This window comes from Sturnira hondurensis, unplaced genomic scaffold, assembly GCF_014824575.4.
Source record: "Sturnira hondurensis isolate 20B ecotype Veracruz unplaced genomic scaffold, ASM1482457v3 Scaffold0004136, whole genome shotgun sequence".
NCBI lineage: Eukaryota > Metazoa > Chordata > Mammalia > Chiroptera > Phyllostomidae > Sturnira > Sturnira hondurensis.
In genome coordinates this window covers 13,086,470-13,107,142 of record NW_028076767.1, presented here as the reverse complement: position 1 = coordinate 13,107,142, position 20,673 = coordinate 13,086,470, and the positions used below count along the sequence as shown (strand labels likewise).

The 20,673-nt window shown below is 38.6% G+C and overlaps 1 protein-coding gene across 2 annotated transcripts; it reads left to right on the top strand.

The window, feature by feature from the left end:
• The first annotated feature begins 6,250 nt into the window (after positions 1-6,250).
• NABP1 (nucleic acid binding protein 1) lies at positions 6,251-15,251 on the top strand. Of its 2 annotated transcripts, none has more exons than XM_037043731.1 (6): positions 6,251-6,359; positions 7,143-7,281; positions 10,077-10,148; positions 12,052-12,127; positions 12,754-12,820; positions 13,845-15,251. In XM_037043731.1, the coding sequence occupies exons 3-6, from the start codon at positions 10,087-10,089 to the stop codon at positions 14,012-14,014; spliced, it is 375 nt and encodes a 124-aa protein (XP_036899626.1). In that variant the 5' UTR covers positions 6,251-6,359; positions 7,143-7,281; positions 10,077-10,086; the 3' UTR covers positions 14,015-15,251. The 2 variants fall into 2 exon arrangements, with proteins under 2 accessions (XP_036899626.1, XP_036899625.1); XM_037043730.1 differs by having other exon boundaries at positions 6,251-6,823.
• The last annotated feature ends 5,422 nt before the right edge of the window (positions 15,252-20,673 follow it).

Genomic DNA, 20,673 nt, shown 5'->3' with positions numbered 1-20,673 from the left:
TTTTTTTCAAACAAGTTCTCAATTTCTTGCTCTTCCTCTTCTCCTTATGGCACTCCTATGATTCAGCTGTTGGTACATTTAAAGTTGTCCCAGAGTTTCCTAAGCCTCTCCTTGTTTTTTTGAATTCTTGTTTCTTCTTTCTTGTCTGGTAGACTGTTTATTTCTTCATTATGTTCCAAATGATTGATTTGAATCCCAGCTTCCCTCCCTTTTCTTTTGGTTCCCTGTACATATTTCTTCATTTCACTTTGTGTAGCCTTCATTTCTCCCCCCCCCCCCCCCCCACACACACACACACTCAGTGAGTTCTCTGAACATCCTTATCACCTTCCTTTGGGCACCTGACAGCTTGGCTATCTCTATTTTGTTTAATTCTTTTTCTGGTGTTTTGTTCTGTTCTTTCATTTGGGCCGCATTTCTTTGCCTTCTCAGTTTGGCAGCCACACTGTGTGTGTTTCTGTGTATTAGGTAGAGCTGCTTTTACTCCCTGTCATAGCAGCATGGCCTGTATACAGCAAAGGCACCTGTCAATTGTGTGGGACAAAGCCTTGGGTAATTTCCAGGGCAGGGCAACCCACTTCATCACTCCGCAGCTCCACTTGGGGGCCAGAGCCAGAGAGGGGACAGTGCCACTGTCTGGCCTCTGCAGGTCCGGCATTGTTCACCCCATTTCCAGTCACTTCATTCACTTCCTGTATGTGATTTGCACCTTTCTGGATGCTGCCCTGGGGTTTGCATGTTGTAAGACTATGCGCACCCTTTAAGTGGTGAAAATCTGGCAGCTTCTTCCACTGCCCCAACACTCACTGGTTTTTACAGCCAGAGGTAATGGGGGTTTATCTTCCTGTTGTTGGAACCCTGGACTCTGCAGTCTGGTCTGGGGCTGGGATCGCTCACTCCCGGGGTATCCCTCCCAATTGTTTACCACCATATGTGAATATGGGACCCTCCATTCCACCACCACCTCTGCTGCAGCTTTACCCCACCATACAAGTGGAGCCTCTCAGTTTTTTTTCCGTGACTCCACCTCTCCTGCGCATTTGGGTGAATGTGTCTTCTTTAAATCCTTAATCGTTGGACTTTCATACAGCTCAATTTTCTGATGGTTCTGGGTAGTACTTCTTTTCGAATTCTGGTTGTAGTTCTTTCTATGGTTGCACGAAGAGGAAAAGCATGTCTACCCATGCCTCTGTCTTGACTGGGAGTCCAGGGATTTTCATTTGTCTTATTTTTTTACTTATGCAGTCCTAGTGTTGGCACACAGTAGTTGCTCAATAAAATTTTGTTGAATAAATTAATGAATTTAATAACTACACAAAGGACAAATGGCAGTGTGAATCTCTTCAAAATTTCTGAAGTGTAATTTTACAATACGTATCAGAAGTCTTAACTACATGCACAGTAAGTTCACTTCTAGAAACTTATCTTATTGCAGAGTTTCCCAGGCTAATATAAATAAAATGTTATTCCAAAGTACGAGTAGGTATGTAGAAAACAAGGAAAACTATGTGAAAAAGGTTTCTTCTAACCTGTCATTCTCAGAGTTGGTTGCACATTGTACTTCTCTGAAGGGTTTCAAAATATATTGATGCATGAGTTTCAGCTTCAGAGACTCTGACTTAATTGATTTGGACTGGTTGTCCCTTCTTGTCATATCAGCAGCCTCTGATGATTATTACTGAGATCCATTAATTCATTAGGGGCTGTAGGTAGCAATCTTATTCACATCTCTGAGCCTGTATTTTTTTCATACACAAAATGAAGGGGTTAGAGTACATTATCTATAAACATACTTCCAACTGAGACATTCTATGCTCATGTGAGAAACGCTCTCATTTATGGGTTTGTAGGAAGTATTTGCTGTTTTTTCATGGTGATTCACTGGTATATGTGTAGGTGTGCATGTGTGATATCTAAGTACCACTCAAAGGCCCCAAATACCTCTGAATCCCATCACGTTGGGGACTCAATTTTGACATATGATTTGGTAGGGGGACACAAACATTCAGTCTATAGCAACATAGTACACTGGGGAACATCAGAAAGTAGTAGTGAGTGACCCTTTCTGAAGCATTTAGACATAAAATATGAAATAAGCCTGTGATCCTACAGAACCCTTCTCGTGCTCTATTTGTACTTTTTTCTCCAATATCCCTTTAAATATGAGGACTATGAGGGATACTCTAATTAGACACATGTTTCACCAATAAAGGAATAATTTTGTTTCATTAATTTTGAGTTAGTTCAGTTGTCAATATCTTGTTTTTCTTCAGCTGAATAAACAATAAACTCATGCAGCTATTTACGTATGGTGTACTTGAAAAGAACTTTTTAGAACAGAAGGCACAGTTCTTCACTTTATCATTAAAAAGATAATACAGCTGAGTTGAATTAACTCATTTAGGGGTGCATTTCTGCCCAAAAGAAACTACAAAATTATTCAATTTCATTGTCCCTATACAGAGACATTAGAGATCAGATGAAATGTTATTGCACTTATCTCTGTAAGCTACAAATCCTTAAAAATTGAATCACTCACTTAACTCCAAAAATGTGTTTTTTAGGACAAATAACCTGTTTTGTAAAAAATGTTATTTTATGTAACAGTCAATATTAAATTCTAGCTGCATAAATTACTATAAGAAAATCCATTTCACATATATTAATTATTATTAAATAATATATTAGTAAGTATAATGAGCTTATCTGTAAAATGCCTAGCACATAGCAAATGCTCTTTGTGTGTTAATACTTATCATTATAGGGATGGTTTGTGTGACTGTTGTTGGAAAATTACTAAACATTACTTATGAGTCTTTTGATTAAATATTTTTAAGAATATTAAGAAAAGACCTTTTTATAATACCTTGCCAGTTGCTAGAAAGTGCACTATCTTTATTTTGTGAAAACACTGTAGTTCTTGATATTTTTTTATTGTTAATTTCACCACATGAGATGTAACAAATGGTACCTGTTTTATTTATTTTGTAATAGTTTTAAATTGATGCATAGTGCAAAGAAAGTGAAAATGAACTTTGTGATCTCAGAAACCAGAACCTGGAGTAACCATAGGTAGTGAGTGGTAAGAAGGAATAATTACAGGAAAACCTTTGTCTGTGAGGACCCAGATAACTGGAACCTTCTGTTCAAGATTCTAATGGATGCCCTCCAACGTTGTACTGGGTCTCATTAAGCAATATTTTATTTACATGCAGTAATGGTGTTGAGTCTCTGAGCATAAACCTCTCATCATCTTGGAATAAATTTATGTCTGGGCTATGAAAATGAGGAGGCCTGAAGAACAAGTCTTAGAAGGAAGCAGACCATCTTGTGAATATAGTAAAGAATCAGCAATATAACCATTATGACCTAACTGGCTGGGACAAATGATAGATTTCTTTGTTATCTTCACTAAATGGTAATATTAGGAAAGCTTATCTGAGTGGCAACAGTTCTTCTTCTGGACATTCCCTTTTTACTTTTATTAACTACTGCCCCTGAGGAGTGATTTGGGGGTAGTTCATGTGGCCTGGGTTGAAGAGTTTATGCATTGCCTACACCATCTCATTTCTCTAGGATGTCTTTAGTTTTGGTAAATGAGAAAGCACTTGGTTGCCATTTCCTTTCTGAGAACTGCTAGTTAGCAGGGAAGGAAGTAGATGTTTGGCTCTGCTTCTGTCCTGTGCGGGGAAGGGGAGGGCTGGGCTGCTCTTCTGAGCACCAGTTTCTGCTTTTGTGGGGCTTGGTTTCATAACTGCGTTGTTTTTCTTTATAAATGTCAATAAAATTGGTCTGAACAGCCCTACCTAAGGCCCCTTCTGAGAACAAATGGCTGAGGCCACAATCGTGGCCAAACTATTGGCACAATTCTGCTCAACATTCTTAATTAGTTTTCTGTCCACTGTTAATCTTTTAAAGATCTTGCCAAACCAAGGTCTGATTTAAATATTGCTTCTATGAAAATTACAAAAAATTTTTTGCCCATGTTGAAGAATATAGCTTTGGGGAAAAATCCAACTGAAGTATCAAGTCAGATAATCATGGTAGAATTAGAACTTCTGATTAGGACTTTGGGAGTCCTAAGGTTGAATTTTGTTCTGCCAAATTTAGGACTTTGTTATTTTTTTATTTGATGTTGAAAGCACGTTTTTAATATTATTTCATACCACTTTCCAGCATTACTTCAATGTCCATCAATTTGGCCCTCTGGCCACATTTGATCATGAAATGGAAGCTTCTGCTTCCTTAATATTGTCTTGACCCTCCTGCTGATGTGATTTTGAAACAAGCTTCAAATGTATAAATCTCAGGCATTAATATATCTATGCCATTTATTTGCAGAGATTTGGGAAGCGGTGGTTCATTTAAACATATTCAGAAAGAATCAAGAAAAAATTGAGGCTTCTGCCATGAAAATTCTATAACATTCTTCATTTCTGTTACCATCAAAAATAGTTAATTAGGTTAAAGCCCTACAAGATATACCTTACTGCTAATGCTTTATTTCTTCAGTGTGCTTTTGACTTTTGTAGTTTCACCACTACAATTTAAGTCTAAAGATTACCTTTAGGATGGAGGGCTCTGGGGTCAAGACTGCCTAGATTCAAAACCCAGTTTGGCCATCTCTAGCTGTGCAGTCTCTGGTGAGTTTCATTGTCTGTAAAACGGAGATAAAAATCAGCAGTCAAAACAGGATGGATGAAAAGATTAAGTAACCGGTTTAAGCTGTAGTTTTTCTTTTCTTTTTTTTAAATAATAAAAATAGGTAGGGGAAAAGTACTTACCAAATGTCTAGAATTTGTTAGGCAATAGTTGAATAATTTATTTATAACCCGTGTAATCCTCTAAGGAAGACATTCTTCTTTTGTCCAGAGGATTAAACTAGAAATCTTAATCAAATGTCTAAAGGTCACACAACTAGTAAACACTTTGAACCCAGGTTTATTTCTCAAGCCATGCCCTTTTCACTACATGACATAAAGAAAACTTTATTCATTTCCCTCCCCACCATCTTAGGTTATAATGTTTCAGGGTTTCCCATGCTGTTATATGACTATTTTGATATATGAAAAGAAGTTCTTGGCTTCATAGCTCATGAAAAGGCATGAAGGAAATTTAAATGCCTATTACCGCTAAGTGAAGGAAGCCAATCTGCAAAGGCTACATATTGTATAATTCCAATTACATGACATTCTGGAAAAGTCAAAACTATGAAGACAATAAAAAGATCAGTGGTTGCCAGGAGTTAGGGGAAAGGAAAACAGGTGGCATACATATTTTGGGGGCAGTGAAACTACTCTGCACACTATAATGCTGGACTTTGGGTGATGGCTATGTGTTAGTGTCGGCTCATCAGCTGTAACACATGTACCAGGCTGGTGGGGGATATTGGTAATGGGGGGAGACTAGGTATATGTGGTGCTCTGGAGTATATAGGAAATCTGGCCCCGCATCTACATATTTCTGTGAACCTAAAACTGCTCTAAAAATTAGCCATTAAAAAAAGTGTAGAGAAGAAAAGCAAATGCGTGTAACTTGAGAGGGCAGGGGTATGAAAAATAAGATCACAAAGGAACTTAACGCCTTGTCTATCTGCCTGATTATTACAGAGTGAAAAGTGCGAGACCAGGTCAGAAGACTTTTTCTGAAGTCCTGCTTGCTTACAAGTAGCTGGGTGACCCTACCTCATCTTTCCGGACTTCAATTTAAAGATGGCTTAAATGAGGTGGTTGAATTGATCTCCTAGTTCCCTCTGGTCCTAACATTCCAGACTGGCAGCTAAAGACCCATCCCTTCCTTTCTCCTTCAACCCGACCAGTCAGTGGACAGCGCACTTTTTGACTGCCCACTCAGTCCTAAACACAACCACTCCCGGTGACTGCGGGACTAATGCACCTAGGTAGAGGACTGAACTCGGGGAGAAAAAAAACAGACAAGAAAACCCGAGATTGACAGCCCGTGGTAGAAGCACAGAGAAGGAAGACTAGGCAGGGCAAAGCGGACGTTATGCGCAACTACGGAAGCAGGAACAGGGCGGGGCTGTGACCAAAGCCGATTGGAAGGCTGAGGGGGCGGGGCCCACGCTGACAGAGGGGGAGGAGCCAAGTGGTTTGCGGGCGTCTCTAACCTGTACTCACCGCTTCCCAACCCCCTTGGCTGGTCCGCCGGGAAAGGGGCGTGCCGACGCCACATGACGTCATAAGGGGGAGGGGCATCAGGAAGGTTCAGCCAGCGCGCGGGCGCATTCGGCAGTCGCTGTTTGGGACAGTGGGTGCGCTGAAGCTTACTCCGTGCTCCCGGTTCGCTGTGACAGGCGGTCCCTTCCCAGATCCCGGGACGGACTGGGCGCGCGCCCCTGTGTATGTGAGCGGGACTCAGGGCAGAGGCGTCCCCTCGCTGTCTTTTTTTCTGCCTTTTATCCAAAGAAGGGGGCAGTTCGCACGCTTGCCTTCCTGTCCCCCGTTGGGAGCGGGGTTGGTGTGCGCAGTGGTTCGTCTTTTTTCCTTTTAAAGTTCTGAGCGCTTTATTTTTTAATTTTAATTTTATTTTTTTTAAGGCTCAGCCACCTGGGCTGGTTTCTTTGGTCCCTGACTAATCGCTTTCTGCCCCTTCTCTTGCCACCCACGCCCAAGGTCGCCCCTCTGCCCTGGTCCCTGGCCCGGGAGGGTGGGAAGCTTTGTCCCGCTCCCTTTTCACCCGAGTCTCCGCAGCCGTAACCGCACCTGCCTCAATATGAATGGGGTCCACGACCCACCACTTTTTATAAAAGATATTAAGCCCGGATTGAAAAACTTAAATGTCGTCTTTATTGTCCTGGAGATAGGTAAGTGGGGCCCGCAGCCCATTCCACCGCCCTTCCGGCCGCCCCTGTGCCTCGCGGGGCAGGAGGGAAGGGCGCAGCCGCCGCGAGCTGAGGGATCTCCCTCCTCCTCCCTTCCTTTCCCCTCCCCCGCCCACGTGGTACTGGTGCCCCCTCACCCCACCCCACCCAGGGCTTGGATATTGGGGTGAGAACCTGGGGCTCGGCTTCTTCCCACCTTTCAGATGCGCTTAGATCTCAGAGCAGGAGTTACCGAGCCTTTCTGGAAGTCCGCATTAACTAATACACCCCATCTCCTCTTTTGGTTTTTAAATCTTCACAGGACGCGTGACCAAAACCAAAGACGGCCATGAAGTGAGATCATGCAAAGTGGCCGATAAAACGGGCAGCATCACTATTTCCGTGTGGGATGAAATCGGAGGTCTCATACAACCAGGGGATATTATTCGGTTAACCAGAGGGTAGGTTTGCGTAAAAGCGGGGGATGGGGGAGAGTGCTTTCTGAGGTGCAGTGTGTGGAATCAGGATTGGCTGACTGACGTCCAAGACTTTGGCAAGTTCTAAAGTTCCACGTCTATTCTGTGGGCCACTCCCAAAGAGTTTTGAGACTCTGATATTAATTTCGGGTGGTGGACAGCGTTGGGATGTAGCGGCCTTGCCTTTAAAAGCAGTCACTTCAAAACTCTGGCCTGGTAGTTCAGTTGGTTAGAGCAAGGTCGGGATAGCCAAGTTTAAGGGTTGTATCCCCGGTCATTGGTCGGATAACAAATGGGTGTTCCTTCCCTCTCCTTCCCTAAACCCCTTCTTCGCCCCGCCCCCTTCGCCCAATCAATAAAGTTTTTTTTTTTTTTTTAAGCAGTCAGTTTCAGCCAGGAATCGACCCCCGCCACCCTCCTTAGTTTCCAGGCTAGATTTTAAATACTGTTTCGAGATTATTGAGTCTAAAGTAGATTGATGCTATTAACAGTCAGTATTTTGTCTTTTTCATATATTACTTAATGTAATATAGTCGTCAGTTTTTTCTCCCTTTTAATGACTTTTGAAAACCTGTCAATATTTCACTTGTGCATATTTTATTTAGAGGGGAAGTTTAATCTGCAAGGCACGTTCTCAAAAATGATTTTTTGTGCCTGCTGCTGTAAGATCAATATAGTATGAAAACCAAAATGATATGCAGAAAATGTTCGACAGAAAGACATCTATATCTTCATCCAAAAAAGTTACTTGGAAGATTGGCTTTTAAAAATTAGCACAGTCTTTGTTGTTTTTTGGTAATTAGACTGCCTTTAAAAATTTACCAAATCTTTATTTAGGAAGATAAAAGGTCTGAAAAGGGTCTTCAAAATAGATTTTGGAAGGTTTATGGTCGATAGAATTGTATTAATTTATTGGCCATAACTAGGAAAAATGAGTGGAGATTGAGAGATGTGTTGGATAACTCAGTGTAGGAACCCTTTGATAATATCTTGCAGGCCTTACATCCTCAGGAAGTGAGGCAGAGTATCATCAAAGAAGGAAGTAGGAGTCAGGACTTAGACATTTTATTCTCATACACTTGACTCATTAAGAACACTAATTGTGTCTTCTAAACTTCCACATCTTTAACTTACCAAAAGAGAATTCCTACCTGAGAGGGTGTGGTGAGGATTAGCATAATTAAAGTTGTTTTAGCTGCCAAAGTATCTTCTCAGGTGATTTAAAGTATTTTATATACTGTAAACAGCATCTCCTTTCAAATATCTCATAGTTTGTCGTCAGAAAAAATACATAGATGTGTTCAGCCAAAAAATTGTGGAAAACTAAACTCTAGGTATATAGTAGCTATATGATTTTAAGGAAGATGGCTACCAAGGAGTATAATTTTTAAGAAAAATTCAAAAAAAGAAACTAGTATTTCCTAACTTCAATGTGACCTTGAAGTTCTCACACTTCATCAACTTTCCCTTCTATGAAATGGGAATAATTATACCTTACTTACTAAAGTAACACATCCAGCAGAGTCTGGCCCACTGTAAGACCCTTAAATTCTAGTTGAATCTAAGTGGCTTTTGAAGAAAGATATGCATCTAGATAATAGTAATTTGAATACTGATGTGTTTATCAGAAAACCCTGCAAATGTCAATCTCATTCCTGAAACAAGTGGAAGTTCAGTGTTTTAATTGTGGTAACTTTAAGTATTTTTCTCAAAACATGCATCAGGTTTTACTATGGTGAAATACCAGTGCACTGTCTCCTAAGTCACTTTATCTAACTAACATAAGATTGATGAAGTGAGTCTTTAATAAACTGTACTAAATAGAAATATGTAATGTGAAACTAGAAGATTTTTCTTATCTATAGTAAAAGATATAATATGGAACTAAAAGATTTTTATTATCTATAGTAAGAGATATTGTCTATTATCTATCTATTTTTATCTATTTATAGATAAAAGATTTTTACTATCTATTATCTATAGTAAAAACTATCACTAGACTTAAACAGTATTTGGTTATAATTTACTCTAAGAAATGAAGTTACCGTTAGTAATTGTAGAAAGAACTACTGAAAACCAAACCTTGGGCTAATTTTTATAATATTGATTAATTTACATTTTTTTAGATTTATACATAGGATTAGTTCATCTAATGATGCTGTGTGCATTCAAAATTGTTAAGAGTAAATAACTGTTCAGCCAAGTTAGTGTTAAAAATGGCAAATTTGGAGAGCCAGATGGGTGAAAGATTGGTGATCTTAGCTGTTTTAGCCCCTTGATTAAATTCTACCACATTTTCCGTAGCTTGGGAACCCTGTGTGTTTTATGGAAGCAAAGGAAAAACAATTATATGAAATCTGACTAGATCAAGTAAATGAATATAAAAATAAACACTAGGGTTTTGATTTTATATATATCCTGTGATTGAAAAATAATTTCTGCTTGAATCCCTGCACTTGTAAGTTCTCCCTTTGTTAACTGACTAAAAATGTGCCCTTTAGACATAGTGATGCTCACTTTGCAAAAAAGACCTTCTGTTTTCTAGAGTTAGTTACAGTTTAGGTGATCATGTCAAAATTTGGCTGTAGAGTTTTCTTTGTATCATTCATTAGTAAGTAACAAGTTAACCAAAGTTAGACTAATTAATTGTATTTGATTTGCTATGGTAGACACAGGGTTTGATCCCCATCTGCACCCAATACAAAAAATAAAGATTTACTTGATTTAAGTAGAATATAAAACTAATGTTTCTGTAAAACTAATGTTTCTTTTCTTTCTAGGTATGCATCCATGTGGAAAGGCTGTCTGACACTTTATACTGGGAGGGGTGGAGAACTTCAAAAAATTGGGGAGTAAGTGTTAAATACATTTTGTATAATTGAATAAGTTACAAATAATGTGTACTAAAAAACTGGTAAGTATAAACGATAAATCTTTTTCTTGGTTTGTTTTTGACTGTAGACAGAATGCCTTCAGCAATTTGGATTTAAAAATACTTTCCCTGTATGTATTAGTTGAACTGCTATCAATACTGCTTTCTGTGGCTGAGCATGTTAGTGTTTCCTGGCAAAGAGCATTAAGAATCTGCACCTGAGACAAGCCCCAGTGGGACCACTCCTGTAGGCTTTGGTAATGTGCACTTTTCAGGTGCTGTTTGAAGTAGGTTCTGTCTTCTAGTGAATTGCCAGATAAAGTAACTATGGGTTTTAGCCATGAGTTTAAATTGTCTTTTCTTCTGTTTATGGGTGACTATGTACTCGTGGTAAAAGGATGTGTAGCAATGACAAATGAAGTCCTGTATTTTATCCACAGTCTAGGTACTGTACAGGCTTTGCACGCTTCCATGTGCTACTTACTACCTTGGCAATCTCCACCCTGACTTCGAGGAACCATCCTCTCTAGCGGTATAAGGGTAATTCAGCATAGATGTTAGCCTAGACATTTGTGGTATACTCGTAAAGTCTGACGTGGGCACTAAGGCAAATTGTTAGTCTATTCCACTTGGTTAATGCTTGGACACTTACTTCATGCCCATCAATTTAGAGGATATTTAAAGATAGAAGCCACAGTGGCACCCAGTCAGTCAGTCAATTATCCAATCAATCAATAAAGGAAAATTCTTCCTTAATTCAAGGATAGGATAGTTTGTGTGGAAAAATAAACAATCTTGCTAGCTTTTAAAGATCCGAAACTGGTAACACTGCCTTTTCTAGAAGGAAAATTGTGATTCACTTATGTTTTATGTTTGCATTTAGAGTAGTACTGGAGTAGGGGTGTCAAGTTCATTTTCATGAGGGGCCACATCAGCCTCGCAGTTGCTTTCAAAGGGCTGAATGTAATTTTAGGACTGTATCAATGTAACTACTCCTTAACTAGGGGCAAGGAGTCAGCGTTGCTGCTGGGTAGAAACAAGGTGCCGGGCCAGATAAAACAAGGTGGAGGGCCAGATATGGCCCGAGGACCTTGTATTTGCCACCTGTGTGTTAGAACAATGCGTTATGAAAGAGCTTGATATCAGTATTACTGAAAGATTAGGATCGTGTTCTCACCGTCATGTATGGAGAAGTATTCGTAGTAATAGAATCAGTTACGTGAAGAACCACTGCTTCTCCGTTCTTAGTTACTTCACTTTATCAGGGTCAGTCTGGCAGTTACCAACACTAGTTCTAATTTCTTGTGGGATGAGGAACTTGTGTGAATGTTAATATATGCCATAGTCAATTTATAAGAGTCATTGGGATAAACTGTCATTTGAAAGCCACTTGTCTTTATTCATGTCTGCAGAATCCAGTCTTAACCTTCAATGATTATCTTTGCAGATTCACAGTGAGTGGTCCACAGTGAGGGACCGGATGAGAGTGTGTGAATGGATCCGTGCTAATCCATCACCACTGCTGGAAAAACCACTCTGGAACCCTAAATATGGTTCAGTGGCATCAGCCTATGGGGGAAACAGGACAAATGTGTTTCTGTGTCTTTGATCTTTGGCATGGTATATTTTTGCGGTACAAAAGAATTAAAATACGAAATAGAATGTTTCATACATTGTAGACAATCAAATATTTGATGCTTTAATGGAACATAAGCATTTAGGAAGTTTCTGTTATAAATGAATAGAGTTAGTTGGCATGTTGTTTTTCGGTTAATTCATTTGACACCTAAATTTGTCATTCCTATAAGTCGTGCTTGTTATATAAAGAGAGGTTGAGTATTTTATTTCAGAAGTCATTTAACTTGTCTTTTATTTTCTTTCAGGTTTTGTATGGTTTATTCAGAAGTGCCAAATTTCAGTGAACCTAACCCAGATTATCGAGGACAGCAAAACAAAGGGGTAATTAATTTAAATGTATAGTCTATTTTTATGATTAGGCTAACTTTGACTGTGTACTGTAATTCCATAGTGAGGTTGCCAACACTGTCATACCCACAGTATATTGAAAAAAAGGAATTTTTCTTTTTTTTTAAGCTGTCTGTTGCCGTCTAAGTTAAGCAATTTCTAGAGAGGCCATTAGGACCCTTTATAGCTTGGCTCTACCTACTTTTTTTTTTTTAGATTTTATTTATTTATTTTTGGAGAGAGGGGAAGGGAGGAAGACAGGGAGGTAGAGAAACACCAATACCCCTTGGAGGCCTCTGGCCCACAGTGCAGACATGTATCCTGACTGGGAATCGAACTGGTGACCTTTTGGTTTGAAGGCTGGCTCTCCATCCACTGAGCCACACTCAGAGGCTAAAAGCCACACTCAGAATTAGAAGTTATTTTTATTCTGTATGTTTTGTGAGTCTGAGTATGTATCTGTAATGCCATATATTAAATATATGTGCCATTAAAAATTGTTTAAGAAAACTTTAAAAACTAAAAAAAGGGAATGGGTTCAACATGTTATAGTAACATTAATAACATAAATGTATTTTTTAAAAAAATACTCATTTGATTAAATTAAAATTTTTTTTTAGGCACATAGTGAACAGAAGAATAATTCCATGAATAGTAATATGGGTACAGGTACATTCGGACCAGTGGGTAAGAAATTTTTTTTTGGCATAACTGTAATCAGAAAAAAATATTTTTTGAGAGCTGTAGAGGAAAATACTGTCTTTAAGCATAAATTAGTTCTAAAAGGGAACTAACTACTGGTAAACAGGAAATTCCCAAATAGCTAATTTTTTAGAAAGCAGATGCCCTCTTTAACTATTTATTGAGTACATTCTATATTTAAACATTTGGGCCAGCTACTGGGAACACAGTAGTGAACCTTAACTAATAATATAGAAGTTTAGGATTTGGTGATATGTTATTTTTCCATTTATTGTTGTAAAATATTTGTGATCTGGTGATTTTAGCAGATGCAGAATTACTAGTTATTGTTATACACTGAAAGCCTTTTATCTTCAGACCGATAATGTACCTTAATAGTTCACATTCTGATAGCTGCCTCTTTAAAAGATCCGCCATTTCCCTTCAGATACCCTCAAATGCCATGTTAATGGTTTTTACAGCCGGATTAAAGGTTTTTTGACTTCTTATGCTTAATAACTGAGGAAAAGTCTTTGGTGGTCAGAGTTCACTTAAGGTGGTTATCATTTATTTGAACTGATAGCTCCATGTTTTGGCACAGTGGTGATCATCACATTGTGGGAAACTGCTGTTTTTTCCTTTAAAAAGTTAGAATTACGTTGTCTCTTTTGAGACGTTAGTCAGCGTATTTGAACCAAAGGTACTGGCACTCCCACACCATTTGCCCTCCTTTTCCCTTATAATGTGCCTTATCTATACTTTTTTCTTCTCAACCAGTTTCTCATTCTGTTGCCCAAGTTGTTCTTTGTTCTCCCTATTAATATATTTACAGTAGTCATATGTTTGAAAAAAACCTAGAACCCACCTTGGGTTTTTTCCAGTAGTTTAAAAATAAAGGTACTTGTTTTCCCTAATATTACTTGTAAATATTAGTAGCATGTGTTACAACTTCAAATAGGTGTGCTTCTATAGATGAATGATGAATTTTTATATTCTAAAAATGGTGATGAATTTTTATATTCTTTTTTAGGAAATGGGGTTCAACCTGGCCCAGAACCAAGGGGATGTCAATATTCATATGCTGGTAGAAGCAATGGCCGGGGAGCTATAAATCCACAGCTACCAGGAACAGCTAATAATCAGACAGTCATTACCACAATAAGTAATGGCAGGGACCCTCGGAGAGCCTTTAAAAGATGACCTATGCCAAATACTCCCATGTAGTTTTTAAGCTACATGCCCTACTTGAACACTTACTGCACTTTTATTTAATGTTAACTGTGAAAACTATGTTCTTTACCAATTTATGTTTTTGGTTTGTTAACAAAAGTGGTTTGTTTTTATAGCAAAACTGTTAAGCTGCTCAAATCTCCTGTTGAAGAATGGGAATACGCTGAAAATAGGGGCATTTATTTCTAGAGCAAAAATGTTTTTGGATATCCTCTAAAAAACCTGCACCCATTTCATGGGTGAGTTACTTAAGACATCAGCATTATAGCCTCTATGAGTCTGTCTTCTGCACACATTTTGTAATATTTAAAATAAAGCTTAGTGGGAGATGTACTCTGTCTTAAAGTCAGATATTGCCAACTAAAGTGATAACCACCAAAAAAACAACGAAAACTTGATCAATACAGTGATTGAGTGATTTGTAAGCAGTGATTTGTAAGCAATCATGACTCCAGGAATGACTAGCCTCTTCATTGGGTGACTGCCATTAAGATTTTCCAAGTGCTGGATCATCCTAAACTCTTGTTTTGTTACCAAGAGATACATTCTTTACCAGAGTTACAGATCAGAATGTGATCGGTAGTATAACAAGTGATTTTTAGAAGAAAGCCACATTTACTTTATTTTGGGGGTGGTCCTTTATATTTGTTATCAACTTTATGCTTTACACTGAAGGAAATTTGAAACTGAGGCTTTGGGTATTTATTTTTTGAAACTACCATGTTAGATACTAAAGTATAATTTGAGGGAGTTATAAAGTCATAATAAACACTGATCTAATTATTGTTAAAAATTATGGGCAGTCAACATAGTGAAGGCAATTCAAATTGAATTCATGGAGAAATATGCCGTCTTAAGTTACAGGATCCTAGGTACTTGTAAAAACTCAGCCTGGAGTAAAAATCCTAGGTACGTACTTTATTTGAAGGGTGTGTTACATTTGTGTGTGTGTATGTGTGTGTGTGTGGTTTATTAAAGTTCCTGAACAAAATTTACAAAGCCTTATCAGCAAAAGTTAAGAAGTGGCTCTCTCAGAAGCGAGTACAGCTTTACGCAGAAATGGAAAAGCAGAGTTTATTTATGTGTTATAAATGGTTCCCAGTTCCACTTTCTATTGTGGGGTGGGTAACTGGTGAAATTTTCCTTTGTTAGAATTCAACTCTTTTTATTATCTCTTGAATAAAAACTTGCATTAATGTTAACAGACCTACCTTACTTTGCTCTTTCAGTGGTTTTCGGTGGAGAGCCGGTACATTTTACTGTAACAGTAACGATGACTTCAACCTGGTGAACAACTAGCTCTGCATTTGTTGCTTTGTCTTTTCCCCCCACCTCAAATCACAAAATTATTTAAGTAGACTTTGTTTTCTGGAAATTCCATAGTGTTTGAATGTAAAATTTATGCCAGATTATTTGTTTGTTCTAATTCAGTGTAGCTGACAAATATTTCAGTACATGTTATGTATTGGGCACTGTGAAGAGAGTTAAGGGGTAGATGAAATAATGAACAATATTAAGGAGCTTATTTATGGTATATAGTACTTTGGTAACTGGGGTTTTATGTACATGGTGGGGCAAAAGTAGGTTTATCGTTGTGAGTACCTAAAAGTTTATTCTCACATTGTTAATTATTGTATTTTTCGTATAAATAACTAAACCTCTTTTTGTCCCACCCTGCATTATAGAAGTTCTTCCTTTAATACTGATGATGATAGTTATTTTGGCTTTATGACTAAGATGTTTGCAAAATCACAGATATCTGGAGTAAGATTATTACAAATTAGTATGTACTTTTTTCTTTTAAATCAAGTAGTGGTAGGAGCAATAACAGTAATTATTTGTGGAAGAATATAGTGTTAAAGGTGATTGAAAAGAAATTTTGGAGTTTTGGAAAATTACAATATAAGTATGGGGCACTGAGCATCCAGTTAGACCTCATTATCTCCTCACTTGTGATGATGGGCAAGTTATTATATCTGAAACCTCTGTAATCTTTAGGCTCCACAGCTGTAAAAACAAGTAATGTTACCTCTTTGTAGAATTATTGAAGATTTTCCATGTAAGTGATTCGAATGGTTTCTGACCCATAATGAGCAGTCACATAGTTGTCGTCTAATTGTACCTTAAGGACCGAAAAAATGCGGGGTTCTGTGTGGAAGTATCGATACCTTTTAACATGGTGAGATTACATAGAGAAAGACTTCAGCTTACACTTTTGTAACTGACACTTGTCTTAATAATCTAACCGTGTTCTGTTTTTTTTTAATCATTTATTAACAGATTTCTTTTTTCTTAAGGGAAGCCTCTAAAAGGAAAGCAAAGTGAGTTACAGTCCATAATGAGTATTTGGCTTACCTGTCTGCTGGGACAATACTCAACAAGAAGAGGAAGAAAGTTGCCTACCTTCCTCCTTCCTGGTGCTTTCAGCTTTCAACTTATTTTTAAATGTTTAAACACCTACTGAAAACAAAAAACCACTTAGTATAGAAATACATGCTCCTAGGATTGGGTCCTATTTTATTTCTACAAACAGTTCTGAAGTGGGTGACATCTCATGAACCAGCTGGCCCCTCCTGTCTGGTCAGGTTCTTTGGGGGAATTGTTACAGTACAGAAATAGAAAAATGAAAGCCACGAGGCCAGGTGACGATGTGTAATAGTGTCGTGTGCTTTCCCAGCGGCATTTGAGCAGATAGTCCTGTAGTACACCAACGCCCGTGCTTTGTTCCTGTAGGTTCAGTAATTCAAACTTGAAGATGTCCTGAATATCTACAGTACCATTTGTCACTTGTGTTTTTATCATTTAACATGTAAAAAAAAGTTTAATTTGCTTTGTTGAGTAATAATGCCCAGGAAATGATGGCAGAAAACAAATAGATGTGAGATTAGTAAAAAAGAAAAAGATAATTTATGATATGAGAATGTTTAAAGTGTAGGAAGGAGGATAACTGGTCCTAGAAGGTACAAATTGAGTGTTTTACATCAATCTAGAGACACAGTGGCAATTGAAATTTATAGAGATTGGCCATTCCAGTTAATAACTTCCCTTTTATGGTATCATTAAGGTAATGATTCCTTGAAGCAGTTTGAGGTTGCCATGATTCTTAAGATTCTCTATAAACGTATTTGGAAAGGTTCTAGATAAACCTGAAAACTGTGAAAACACTATCAACATGGAACAGTTTTTCCAAATTTAAGTCTGTTATTACCTCTAGGCATATTGAGATTACTTGCCCTGTGGTGGTTTTTAAATTTTTTTATTATTATTTTTATTGTTCTATTACAGTTGTCCCAGTTTTGCCCCATTGCTGTCCCCTGCCCCATGCCCCACACCCACCTGCTCCCAGAGTCAGTCCTCACTGTGGTGTCCATGTCTGTGGGTCATTCATACTTGTTCTTCAACTAGGCCCTTCCCGTTCTTTCCTCCCTTATCTCCCTCTCCCCTCCTCTCTGGTCCCTGTCAGTTTATTTTAAATCTTTTTCCTGTTCTTTGTTTTATCCCCTGTCTGATGACTGTCTGAACATTTCTCGTAGAAAAGGGTCACAATTATTCCCCACTTTGTGTTCTCTGGTGGGTAAAGACATGTGCTTGGCCACAGGGCATCTGTGTATTGAAGTCCCTAAATGTTAGAGTAATTGAATTGTCTCACATTTCACAAAGTAGTTTATAATAATTAATATTTAGGTAAGTTCCTGAGAAAATCTAATTGTGACCTTTGAAATATAGCACTATCATGTTAGGCCCCAAGGGAAGAAGCTAGAAAAATATTTTACTTTCCAGGTATATTCAACTTTAATCCAAATTCCCTGAGGTTTGCATTATTAGGGATGCACCAGAGTTTATTCAGATTCTGTAACCAAATTACTTCAGGTTTCTAAGCTAAAAGGGTCTATAATGGTTTCTGAAAGCGCAGTGCAGAATAAATACCATCAAGAATCGAGACCAGCCTATCCAACATGCCATTTATTTCACTTTTTTTCTTATTAAGGGCCTGAGAGCTATGCACCATGGTGAGGTGACTGGTGTGATGTAAAGGAAACGAACATTTTAACAAATTTGACTACAAGACGTTTCAATTAAGTCTTGAAAGGCCTTGAGAGGTAACACAGTTTTGCGGCTCCCCAAGTGTGAAGAAGAAACATGCCAACCCAGAGCTCGGTGACCGGCTGTCACACTTGCACAGAGCCCAGGTGTCCTGAGACTGTTGGCACTGCAGCCCTCCCTGTCACACTGTGTGTCTGACAGCCTCCGTGGGAGGGCTGCTGACATGTCTTCAAAAACCAGTTCTTCACCCACTTCCCAACATAAATTCAAGTCAATTTTTTTTTACTCCATCAAAATGTATGCTTCTGGCCATAAGAGTCCAGTTTCTCGGTCCGCATATCAACCATATGTTGGATTCGAAGACTGGTTATGTGCCACCCATGAGAGAGTTGCCCCAGGACTTGTTGGAACAAGTATGGAATTCTTACCCAGACAGAATTGCAAATCTAGGCCTGGCAGAGCCGCACTTGAACGACTGAAGAATTTTGTCTCCTGCCCCTAATGTGTCCCTGTGGCACAGAAGTAACTTTATTTTGAGGCGTATATATGCTTTTAGCCTTTGTGAGGCTAGAGTACACCAAAGTCCTAGATTGTAAAATCTAGGACTTTTTATTGTGAAAGTTGGATTTTGAAAGTTCGATTGTGAAAAACCGTACTGGGAAGCATATGCCTTCAAAGGGCAGAATTGAGGGAAAAAGTAGGGTTGTTCCAAGCAGAATAGAGGCTAAGTATGGCCTTTGGGTGTGAATACTGTGTGTGTTGGATTAGGGTCAAATAGAGTCATCTAAGCTATATCAATGTTGAGATCAGAATATAGTGGAGTCACCCTGGCTTCGTCTGGGCCTATACAGATCAAAGAAAGTTCACTGTAGGTTTCTCTCCCTTTTTTAACAGGTTTTATTTCTCTGAAAATACATTTGCAGCATTGCCTACCTCCTTGTACTTCCTACTTAATTATGTGGAAAGAGGCTGGACAAATGGAAAAGTAGCTGGGTTGGAAGTATGATACACATTTCTGAGAATGCCATGTGGGGCTAGGTTCATTTCAAATATTTATAACCCTAGTAGGAGAATAAGACCTCTGACCTAAGTTATTGGACTACTTAAGATAGAAAATGAAAACAGGGTAGCTAGCACAGCTAGCGCCACCTACTGGGAGGTTACTATATGGCTTCTGCAGTTTAGGAATCTGGTTTGATGGGAAAATTTCCAATATTCCATTGGATAAGAATTTTTGTCTGGTGGTTTAAGCACAATATGGAAAGCCATTACAGGGTAGTTGGGCCATCTGTTTCTAATGTATGAACAGGCAACACTGACATCAAAAGTAAATTCCCCTCAGTTAAGCAGGTTTATTAAACCTGGAACTGCCCCTAGAGCTACAGAAAATGGGAAAAGTGGTCAAATGTATGTCTTGTTGCATTTGTCAGTAATACTGTGTAGAGTGTAAACTTAAAAATACCTTTTAAATAGGTGGTGTTTTGGACTAGAACAGGAAATCGCCCTTACAAATTTTATTCCTTTACCAGTGGTGTTTTCTAAAATCCTGGCCAAATGACTGCTATTAACTTTAAATGTCAGAGATGTGCTTTGGCAAAAAGAACATGGTTTTGAACCAGTGAGGTTCTAGGTTGAGACAATCTTAAGAGCAACTAGGGTCCCTTCCTCCCTCCCTCCCTGTCTGTCTGTCTGTCTCTCTGTCTCTCCCTCCCTCTCTCCTTTTCTCTTTCTCTCTCTTTAAATAGTCAGGCTTTTACACTTTTCTTAGAAAAAGGTATGCTGGCTACTTAACCATGACAGCATGCAGAGTTCAGTCTACATCACAAAGACATGCTCAGTAGCTGAATACCCTGTGCTGTTTTTCCATTCCCCTTTGCCCAGAGAGTGAGGGCATGGTTATGAAGGTGCAGAGGAAGAGGGACAGCCTGTGGGTCAGGTTTTGTGCCAGAAAAAAGGTCAATGGTCAAGAGGAAGGCACAGCTCATGCTGGAAGGAATTCTGTGTTCCCAGTGACGGGCCTCAGAATTGCGGCATACCCAGCGTGCGGAGTAACTCGTGTGCTTTTGATAAAGCTTTGGGTAATGTTCCCAAGTTCTATGAAAAATTTCAAAGGTACGGCAATGTTGAAAGAATTTTAGCGCGAACACCTGTGTACTCACCACCTCGATGTTACCATTAACATCTAACTATAGTTTTAACACATCTATCCATTTCATTCATTCATTAATCCATTTTTAGTACATCTCAAACTGCAGCCATTCAGCATGTTTATTTACTAGAGTTCAATATTTTCAGTTGTTAGTCAAAAATTTACATACAAAAACACAGTTCTTAGGTGTATAGCTAGCTGTAAATTAACAAATGCCCACACCTGTGTAACTCAACTCCCATCAAGATGCAGAACGTGGCCATCGCTCCAGAAACTTCTCTTGTGCTGTCTCAAGTCAGAACCCCACCCTATAGTCCCATTGGGAGTCACTTTTCTGATATTTCAAAAAAACATTCTCAGCTTAACTAAAAGGAAACATTTCCTATGTAAAAGCTCCAGATTTCTTCACTGAAACACCACCCATACCAGAATCCAA